The sequence below is a fragment of the Pipistrellus hanaki genome (assembly GCF_964339955.1).
Source record: "Pipistrellus hanaki genome assembly, chromosome: 5".
In the NCBI taxonomy this organism is placed as follows: domain Eukaryota; kingdom Metazoa; phylum Chordata; class Mammalia; order Chiroptera; family Vespertilionidae; genus Pipistrellus; species Pipistrellus hanaki.
This window is the reverse complement of record NC_140507.1, coordinates 79,379,749-79,390,186: the sequence shown is the minus strand read 5'-3', so window position 1 is coordinate 79,390,186 and position 10,438 is coordinate 79,379,749. Positions and strand designations below refer to the sequence as shown.

Below are 10,438 nucleotides of genomic sequence, written 5' to 3'. Positions count from 1 at the left end.
CTTTCCCCAGGTGTCCTATTGTGACCCAGAGTCCTGAGCCCCGTCTCCTGGAATTTTGAGTGTCCCAGTTTGGGGCTAGGCCTACAGTTCTCATGTCCCAGGTGTGCCAATTGCTGCCATTTGTATGAGGATGTGTGTCTAGCTGCTGAGGTCTGTGTCACTGTCTTGTCTCGCGCATGGAGTGGTGAACTCTTGCAAGGCATCAGATCCCTTAATCCCTTTGGGTGGCATATGGCACCCTGAGGCTGTGCACCTCACAGAACCTTTGCATGGCACTCCGTGAAGCAACTATGTGAAGAGAGAGCCCTGCTTTGGGCAAAGCCTATGTCTTCTGACCCTAGCAGCAAGAGCCAGCATCCTGGCAAGGAGCCAGGGGATGCCAGGCAAAAGAGATGTGCGTCCAAAAGGCGCTGTGGGTCCCAGCTTTCCACCTGGTGGTTAGCAGCTTCATCATTTCGCAGCCCATGAGCACCGGCCTGGCTTCTCTCCTGCCCTCTCTCTGGGGTTTGCATACCAATGGAGTTTGGCGAGGGGCATTCAGCTGACTAGTTCCTTAGAGTGGGTAAGGGGGGCATGCTGGCTCTTAGCGCACTCCTCACAGACGTGTCCACACAGTGGCGGCACCGAGCTGTTGACCTGAGGACCCAGGGCACATGCTGCCTTCTCCCTGCAGCACGTCCACTGCCTACCAGCACAGCTTTGCCGAGGCCACTCTCGAGAGGAAGGAGAAGCTGGCCATGGCATTGAGCATCTCCCTGTTTGCTCCTGGTGGTTCCTGGGAGGTTTGCTGGCTGGCCTGCCTTCCGTCCCTCCCCCCTCCCCTTAAAGTACTCACACTGTGGCCTTCCACGTGTCAGCACTCTCCTCACCTGTACCATGGTTCTGTGGCCAGACTTTGGCTCAAGCCTGCACCACACCTCTCACCCTAACTTAATCTATTTGCCTCCTGAGGGGATGGGAAGGAGTACACCTCAGTCATTGGAGGCAGCTGTGTGGCTCCTTTACACTTGTGTGATCCAGGGCAACTCCCTTGACTTCTGAGCCCCACTTTGCTCATCTGTCAAATGGTTATGATCATTTCCAACACCATAGATATTCCAAAACAGTGGGTAAGGGTGTAGACACTCAGACTGCCTTAGTGGCCTGTCACCGGAAAGTAGGGGGAGATGCTGGGCAAGAGGTCTACAGAGTCCAACCCCCAGTTCCCTGGTGTCATTCTTTAATGCAGCTAGGGGTCGGGAGGGGCAGGGGGCCTTCCGGGCGCGGTCCCCGCTGAGAAAAGTGGCAGGCAGATGGGTAGGTGACACTCCCACATTGTCGTCTTCCCATAACAGACTCTCATACCAGACAGTCCAGCCACCCCGTCACTGTCACTGGTCCTCCTGAACTCACCCTGTTTTCTCCTGGTTCTACATCCAAGGCAGCTTAGTCTTCTCCCCTAGACCTCACTGCCTTCTCTTTTCCTTCACAGAGATGGCTCCGAAGTCAAAAAAGAAGGGGCACCCTGGGAGGGAGCCGAAGAAGGTACGTGATCATAGAGGTGTCTTCCTTTAGGGGAGTGGTGGTCACCTGCCTCTCTGGGCCCCGGGGGACCCTGGGGCTGGCCCGGAGGGTTCTGCCTGCCTGACATCAGCCTCTGTCTGTCTGTCTGCAGCACCATCACCACCATCACCAGCAGCTGCAGCAGGCCCCAGGCCCTGTGCCCCAGCAGCCCCCACCACCTCCCCAGCAGCCCCCGCCACCCCCACCTTCGCAGCAGCAGCAGCAGCAGCCACCCCCACTCCCCCCACCCTCCATGCCACAGCAGACTGCTCCCACGATGAAGTCCTCGCCCCCGCCCTTCATCGCCGCCCAGGTGCCCGTCCTGGAGCCCCAGCTCCCAGGCAGCGTCTTCGACCCCATCGGCCACTTCACCCAACCCATCCTGCACCTGCCGCAGCCCGAGCTGCCCCCTCACCTCCCCCAGCCACCCGAGCACAGCACTCCGCCTCATCTCAACCAGCACTCAGTGGTCTCTCCTCCAGGTGAGCTGTGGCCGTGGCTGCCCAGGTTCAGGGAGGCCCTTTCCCACCCTGGTCTCACCATTCTGCCACTGGGCACTCGGGGCAAATTTCAGAACCCATCTCAGCTTCAGTTGTCTCTAAAGGGATGTCACCAGCTTCTCGGGACCATTGTGGGAATTACCCAAGACACCCCATAATAGCCTATGCAGACAGTGCTTTGGTACAGAAGATTCATTTGTGCTGGGTCAGGCAAAAAAATATGTGACCCCTCTGTAACTCCCAGTTACAAATGGGGACACACACACTCATCCCAGATAGGGGGGTCAGATGGGGGCATTTAGGACATGCCTGCTTTGAGACTTAAAGACAGGGACTAGGTGGAGGAAGGGAGGGAGGTGGGAGGCACAGGCCACCTGGCAGGACAACACTGGTGAGGGCCGGACCCCCCCGTAGACCTTCCTGGCTGCTGTCTTTATTCTGGGGATGGTGAGAACCTGAGGAGGGTGGGGGAGAGTGCTTGTCAGAGGTGGGTGGAAGGTCAGGTTGGAGGAGAACGGCCGGGCTGAGGACCACAGGAGTCTCACTGCCACACTATTGTGTCCTTCTAGCTTTGCACAACGCGTTGCCCCAGCAGCCATCGAGGCCCAGCAACCGAGCTGCCGCCCTGCCCCCCAAGCCTGCCCGGCCCCCTTCTGTGTCACCTGCTCTGGCCCAACCACCCCTACTCCCACAGCCCCCCATGGCCCAGCCACCCCAAGTGCTGCTGCAGGAGGAAGAGGAGACACCCGCCCCACCCCTCACCTCCATGCAGATGCAGCTCTACCTGCAGCAGCTGCAGAAGGTGCAGCCCCCCACACCTCTACTCCCTTCCGTGAAGGTGCAGTCCCAGCCCCCGCCACCCCTGCCACCCCCGCCTCATCCCTCCGTGCAGCAGCAGTTACAGCAGCCGCCACCACCACCTCCACCCCCGCAGCCGCAGCCGCAGCCACAGCACCAGCCGCCCCCCCGACCTGTGCATATGCAACCCATGCAGTTCCCTACCCACATCCAGCAGCCCCCGCCACCCCCAGGCCCACAGCCCCCCCACCCGCCCCAGGGCCAGCAGCCACCCCCACCGCAGCCCGCCAAGCCTCAGCAAGTCATCCAGCATCACCCTTCACCCCGGCACCACAAGTCTGACCCCTACTCAACCAGTAAGTGGCCTCTGGTTTCTAATCCTTACCTTAACCCTAATCCTAACCCAGGGAGGCTGGGACTGGGTCTAGGGTTTTGAGTAGCCAGGCAGGTCAGCTCATGCTTCAGGCTGAGGTTGGAGAGGGGTGGCTGCCTTGGTGTGGGTGCTTCTTGTAGTGTCTCTATCAGGTATGTCTTGCGTGCAAGCTGCGATGGCTGAGAATAAGGGCCCCACTGGCCCTCCTCTCGGCACTCGGTCAGGAATGTTACAGTTTATGGAGATTCCTGCTCTGTGGGAAGCCTGGAACCTGGAGGCACTCCCGTCTGGTTAGAGCAGGCTTCCAGAGGATGAGCAGCAGTTAGTTTAACAGGTAGGGGGGAGGGGGGTTTCCAGGCAAATCCAGGGGCAGGTGTGGGCAGTGGGGGCTGTTTGAGAACCTGCAGGAATGGGTGCTCTGCTCTTGGTGTCTGAGGCCCATCCGGTGGAGCCAGGACCATGTTGGGGAGAATTGGGCTGAAGATCAAAGATAGTGTGCCTCCCACCTTCCCCTGAAACCATTCCTGTCTCCTGCTGCTTGGTCCAGGCTGTCATATTTTCCGACAGCATTGGTCAGGTCACGCTCTCTTGCCCTTCTTGGGCATTTGTTATCTAAATGTCTGTAAACAAAACATTCTGGCCAGCCCAGTGTGGCAATGTGGCATCGATGCCTCATGGTGTACTGACGCACAAGGGTCAGAGTTGAGGTCCCTGTGGGGTGCAGCATTGCTCACAAATTGAACAGGCCATAACTTTATGTTGTGACTGCTGCCAAACCCAGCAAAAGCTGCCAGGTACCGAGTGGATTGCTGCAGACCTGGGCCGAGAACAGCTGGCTGTCCTCCCTGGGAAAGACGGGTGCTGGTCCTGGCAGCCATGCAGCTCTGCCTCTTCCCATCCGTGAGCAAGGCCAGGCTTCCAGTAGTGAGTGGTGATAGGCGATGAGACCTTTAGAAGAGCCGGGGGCAGGGGGGAGGGGGAATTAGAACCCAGCTAGGGCTTTGGGTCTAAGGCCAATGCATTGGAATCCTAAGGAACGCAGCAGTGTCCTTGGGTGCTGAGCCAGCTCTCAGGCACCACCACGGGGCCTCCCCTCTAAGTGTTGGTAGAGGAAGCCACCAGCCGGCAGGCGATTCCTACAGATCATAGGAATTGTGCCTGGGCTGGGGGCCAAGGCACAGGCACAAGACTGGTCCTTGCCATCGTGTCATCTCCTTAGCAGCTTTTCTGACTCGAGAGAGAGTGTAGAGCAATCAGTTGTGGGTCAACTCCAGGCCCACTAAAATGGGCACCTGTGCCCAAGGGGCCTGTAGAGGGCCTAAGGGTGTCTGTGCTGGCAGAAGAGGCAGGGCGGTACACAGAGCCTGGGTTGGGTGGTTCAGTGTGAGGACGGACCAGGAACACAGACCCTGCAGAGCGGTGTCTTTTGTGGATACTGTGGCGTGTCCCATGGTGGAGCTGGCCAAGACATGTGGGATTCAGTCTGGAGGGTATGCCCTTGCTAGGGTGGATGGAAAAGTTTAGGGCAGGACTTGGTGTCTCCTCCACGGCCCAGTCCTGAGGGGCTGGCCCACTTGATCTAGGCTATTACCTCACCAATGAAGCTAAGGTGTCAGGCTTCAGTGCCTAGCCACACCTTTCCCAGGGACCAGGGACCAGTATGGGGCTTTCCAGGCGCCTGTCCTATATAGGTGTTTGTACCCTATGGCCGCCTAGGTCCCTGCACCATTGTTGGGATAAAGATCGGTGGACTGGCCCACTTCCTACAGGAACCACAAGCTCAGGACCTGTTCCCTAACTCTGCTGTGGCGCAGGCCTATTCCAGGCTATCGTAGGCCTGAAGCAGCTGTGTAGACAGGCAGGGCAGGCCACACGGGAACAGCCAGGACCCAGGCTGCCTGTTCTGTGCGGTAATTGATGTGCCTTACATTTAACCCAGGCATTGCCATAGAACTGAGAGCATGGCTCCACAAAGCCCTGCTCCACGCTGAGTCAGGCCCACAGGCCCCATGTGGTGGAGCTCCCTGGTGAGGCTCTGATTGGATTGGGGGGCCAGACTGGGCCCAGAACTAGCAGCCTCCACACCAATCCGGCTGACATGCTCCTTGTCCCCTTTCCTAGGTCACCTCCGGGAAGCCCCCTCCCCGCTTATGATACATTCCCCCCAGATGCAACAGTTCCAGAGCCTGACCCACCAATCGCCACCCCAGCAAAGTGTCCAGCCGAAGAAGCAGGTAAAGAGCAGGGCTGGGCCTCGGCCCCCAGGTCCAGGCACGGGCCAGGGCCAAGGCCGCCTGCCTGCCTCACCGGTCGCCATGCCTGTGCCGTCCCAGGAGCTGCGTGCAGCCTCTGTGGTCCAGTCCCAGCCCCAGCCCCTGGTGGTGGTGAAGGAAGAGAAGATCCACTCACCCATTATCCGCAGCGAGCCCTTCAGCCCCTCGCTGCGGCCGGAGCCCCCCAAGCACCCGGAGAACATCAAGCCTCCCATCCACCTGCCCCAGCGTGAGTGTCCCGTCCTCTCTGCAGTGCTGAATGTGAGCTGCTTATTGGCGGCCAGTCCGCCATGCCTGCCCCATGGGGGATCCAGGCCCACAGGCTATTTGTGTTCCAGGGCCTGAGATGAAGCCCGTGGACGTTGGAAGGCCTGTGATCCGGCCCCCTGAACAGAATGCACCCCCGACAGGGGCTCCCGACAAGGACAAACAGAAACAGGAGCCGAAAACACCAGTTGCCCCTAAAAAGGTAGGGTCCATGGGCCCACAAGTGCACCTCACTCCCCTCACCCCAAGGAGACCTCCATATGGCAGCAGGGCCCCCTCACCCACCCGGTGGTCTCTCTGCCTCACAGGACCTTAAAATCAAGAACATGGGCTCCTGGGCCAGCCTGGTGCAGAAGCACCCCACCACCCCGTCCTCCACAGCTAAGTCATCGAGTGACAGCTTTGAGCAGTTCCGACGCGCTGCCCGTGAGAAAGAGGAACGGGAAAAGGCCCTGAAGGCGCAGGCTGAACACGCAGAGAAGGAGAAGGAGCGACTACGGCAGGAGCGCATGAGGTGGGCGCGGGCTCCGCGGGCGGGGGCTCCTGGGGCGCCCCAGGCCCCAGGCTGACCTGGAGCCCTGCTCTGCTCAGGAGCCGCGAGGATGAGGACGCACTGGAGCAGGCCCGGCGAGCCCACGAGGAGGCACGCCGGCGCCAGGAGCAGCAGCAGCAGCAGAGACAGGAGCAGCAGCAGCAGCAGCAGCAGCAACAAGCAGCTGCAGCGGCCGCCGCAGCCGCCGCCCCCCAGGCCCAGAGCTCCCAGCCCCAGTCCATGCTGGACCAGCAACGGGAACTGGCCCGAAAGCGGGAGCAGGAGCGAAGGCGCCGGGAAGCGGTGAGTCAGGGGCCCTGCTGGGGAACCCCAGGGCAGGAGTACAGCCCTGGAGGAGTGGGGACCTGAACTCGGAGAGGGGGTAGGCAGGGAGCCCTCCAGTGTGTGCTTGGAGCAAGGAGCCTGCTTGTCCACACGAGCTGGCCTCGGAGCCATGGGGTTCCAGGGAATGGGCCCTAAGGGAGCTGCCGATGCTGGAGGGGAGGGGGGTCCTCTCACTCTCTGACTCTTCCCTCCTCTTTCCTCCAGATGGCAGCTACCATTGACATGAATTTCCAGAGTGACCTATTGTCAATATTTGAAGAAAATCTTTTCTGAGAGCACCTAGGTGACTTCTGACTTTGATTTTCTGGCAAAAAGTTGACTCTCCATAGTGTTAGGCGTGGCAGCGGAGGAGGTAGCAGCATCCACAACCTGTCTCTGGGCCTGGCCCTTGTGCATGCTATGCCAGGGCAGGCCTGATGGGCAGCTAAGGACTGTAGAGCCCGTCTGCCTTACAGCCAGCCGGACGTCCTGCCACCCTCACAGGACATCAGTTCAGAACACGTCTCACTATGAGCAAGTGTCGGCCAGACCCAAGTCCGCGTCCCCGCGTGTGGGCAGAGACCCTACTCTCCGCCAAATGTCTACACAGTATACAGAGGACATCGTCGCTGCCCTCAGCGTGACTGGTTTTCCGTCCCCGAGAACGTGACGCTCATGACGTCCTGCCTGCCGGGAGTCCTTCCCCACCCCAGCCTCAGATGCCTGCCCCGGGACAGCAGGACAGGCCCACGTGAGCTGGAGGCCAGAGAGGGCACCGGTCCACCCCCTTGCTGGCACTGACTTTGCCTTGAACAGATAGATCCCACCCCAGCCCTCCCCCAACAAGCCTTTAATCAAGAGCCGCTCTCTGTAAGTGTTTGCTTGTGCAAAAGGGAATAGTGCCGTGGAGGTGTGTGTGTCCATGGCAATCCAGAGCGAGGTGACTGTCAGGCGCGTGTGGGCCAGCCTCGCCTGGTGAGTGAGGCCACCAACCAAAGTCAGTTCCTTCCCACCTGTGTTTCTGGGTTTTTTTCTATATATATATTTTTTGTTGGATTCTATTTTATTTTTAATTCTCCTCCTCCGAACAATGGCACTGCTTATCTCTGAAATGGTGTAATCCTCTCGTCATTGGGCAGCAGCTGCCACTGCGCTGTGGGTAGTGTGTGACTGTGGCTGTATAGTGAAACATAGTTGGCATATCTTTGTTTGAAGTTTGTTGGTGACTCCACCAAACTGGTGTAAAAAAACCTCAAAAACCCACAAAAACAAAACAAAACACAAAACACAAAAAAAAAAAACTGCCTACATTGTACTCAGTTTCAAACTTTATTAGTCTATTTTTAATTACAAAACCAGAAAGCTGTGTTTTCTTTTCCCAACCCCATTCATTGGCTTCTTTGTTTTTAATGTCAAATCTGTTTTGAGTTGTTTTTTTTACCAGAAAAGGAAGGGTCGGGCTAGGGGACAAGGTGAGTGCCAGGGCCACAGACTGAGGCAGAGGCTCCTGGCCTGGCACCCGCTTGGTGCCACCTGCGGGCACTTCCCTCACTTTTTTTTTTTTTTAAGTTTTATAATTGGAGCCCTTGGTGAGGTTACACGTGCCATGATAACCCACTCTACACCACAACACTGGTGCCTCAGTGTTGGCCATACTCTGGAGTCAGTGACTGGTTTGACTTTCATACAGTGAATATGCATTTGGTCTGTATTGATCATGGAATAAACACATCTCTCTTTTTTAATGCTGGTGTCTCCCTGACATTTCTTTGTGAACCAACTGTTATCTAGGCTAGGCCCAGGAGTCTCCAGAACCCAAATCACGTCTCTATAACTCCCACCAGGGGCCACCGAGCCCATTTCCCGTGGTCTTCCCCTGCCATCCCAAGCCGAAGCTGTGACAGGGAGCCCAGGTGCCCGTTCTCCCCTCCGCGGCAGGTGGTGTGCTCCGGGAACCTGGCCAGATGCCAGACAGTATTCTCCTGTGTCCTTGTCCCCTACTCACCAGGGGACTTGGGCCACCTCTCCCACTTTGTCTCCCTCTACTTAACTCTTTTCATTTAAGCTCAGGGTTAACCAGATATTCTTCGATAAGTGTACATCCTCCCAATAGGATCCTCCCTCCCATGCACACAGATGCACACCCACACATTCCTGCCAGAGAAAGTCCACCAGGTGGCCACCCTTGTCTGTGTGCCCATCAGGAGTCACAAGGCAAGCGGGGTACCCAGGAGCAGCCCCTAGGATGAAAGATGAAAGTATATCATTTATATGTATGCAGAGACACAAACGGAAACGTTGCTAGCACTGTTTATTAATCCACACCCCCCATGACCGGTGTATTGTGTTTGGGATCTCCCAAACCTCCAGAGAGGTGCAGTTCCGGCATCTAGCCAGCCCCGCCACCACCACCTCTCCTGCGCCCCTGCCCCATCCTCCAGGCTCTTCCTCATAAACACTGTGCTGGTTCAAGTGTGACGTACATTTTGGTTCTTTGGGGTTGCTTCTGTCTCATCCCACACCCTCCCTCGTTTTATGTTCTGTGTTTTGTTCTGACACTTCCCCAGATGCACACAGATCCGGCTATTTAGCTGGAGAAATGGCTGTCTCCACCTTCCTTCTAAAGAGTGAATTCTGCCATAGCCCTCTCCACACCTCCCTCACAGGTGTTTCTCTAACTGGGTTATGATTAAAACTTGGATCTATCTATTTAATTTCTCTGGCCATTTCCCAGTCCCTCCCACAGTACTAGAAATCTTAGTCCTGTACAAGAGTGAGAGGTGTGTACAAGCCCCCACTGTACTGTATGCACGGATCGCTTGGCCAATTATTATGTCAGTGAATCTGAGACTTGTATTAAACACTTTAGACATTTGTAGAAGGGAATTCGTAGACTTTTCACTTATATACTAAAGGTTTTTTTTTTTTTTTTTGTGCAGTTCTCATTGCAAAAATAAACATTTGTACTGAATATAAAATTACTATCCTGTGACGACTGCTGTCTTTGTTTGAGGGTAGAGCTGGGGTTAGGGGTGGGGGAGTGAGAGTCAGTATTGTGTACTAGGAGCAGAGGAAGAAGTGATGTCCCCAGAAGCCCAGTCATGCAGCAAGATGAGAGAGCTCGGGGGATATCACGGTTGTCGAGTGGTCAAGAGAATTGATTTTATAGAAAATGTAAAAGAAACTAAAGCTATGACGGTCTAATCATACAAGAAAAAAAAAGGAGCAGGAGAAACAAACATTTGTACAATACAGGCAGAGTCGTCATGGACAACTACTTGACTGAGTGCATTGTTTACTAAGGCCCAACCATGTAAACCACTATTCCCTTTAAGTAGCAACTCAGGGACTTAATTACTGTCCCAGGACAGTAGAGTGTTCGGCAATGACAATACAAAGGTAAGATGACCAGTGGAGGGTGGGAGGGAAGCAGAGAGATGACAAAAAGGGATGAGTGGAGTGTTTCAAATGAGAGGAACCAGTAGAAAAACTACAGATGGAAAAAGCATGTCCAGGGGTGATGATATGATCGAGTCTATGGATGACATCCCAAACTGATAATAAAGAAGTAGGCCCAGCCCAGCCAGCATGGCTCGGTGGTTGAGCATTGCCCTATGAACCAGGAGGTCAGTTTCATTCCCAGTCAGGGCACATTCCAGTGTGGGGAGTGCAGGAGGCAGCCGATCAATGATTCTCATCGTTGATGTTTATCTCTCTCCCTCTCTAAAATTTATATATATAGCCAAAACCGGTTTGGCTCAGTGGATGGAGCATCAGCCTGCGCACTGAAGGGTCCCGGGTTCGATTCTGGTCAGGAGTATGTACCATG

The 10,438-nt window shown here is 56.1% G+C and overlaps 1 protein-coding gene across 4 annotated transcripts in view; it reads left to right on the top strand.

The window, feature by feature from the left end:
- Window positions 1-8,354, top strand: part of BRD4 (bromodomain containing 4) — an 88,374-nt gene extending 80,020 nt beyond the window's left edge. For 3 of the 4 annotated variants that reach the window (XM_084885827.1, XM_084885828.1, XM_084885830.1), the window contains 8 exons: window positions 1,472-1,524; window positions 1,655-2,024; window positions 2,612-3,196; window positions 5,335-5,715; window positions 5,825-5,955; window positions 6,062-6,267; window positions 6,345-6,588; window positions 6,835-8,354. In XM_084885827.1, the coding sequence (XP_084741953.1) occupies window positions 1,472-1,524; window positions 1,655-2,024; window positions 2,612-3,196; window positions 5,335-5,715; window positions 5,825-5,955; window positions 6,062-6,267; window positions 6,345-6,588; window positions 6,835-6,903 (2,039 nt within the window). In that variant the 3' untranslated portion in view covers window positions 6,904-8,354. The remainder of the gene's footprint in view (window positions 1-1,471; window positions 1,525-1,654; window positions 2,025-2,611; window positions 3,197-5,334; window positions 5,716-5,824; window positions 5,956-6,061; window positions 6,268-6,344; window positions 6,589-6,834) is intronic. The other variant, XM_084885829.1, reaches the window with a different exon arrangement.
- The last annotated feature ends 2,084 nt before the right edge of the window (window positions 8,355-10,438 follow it).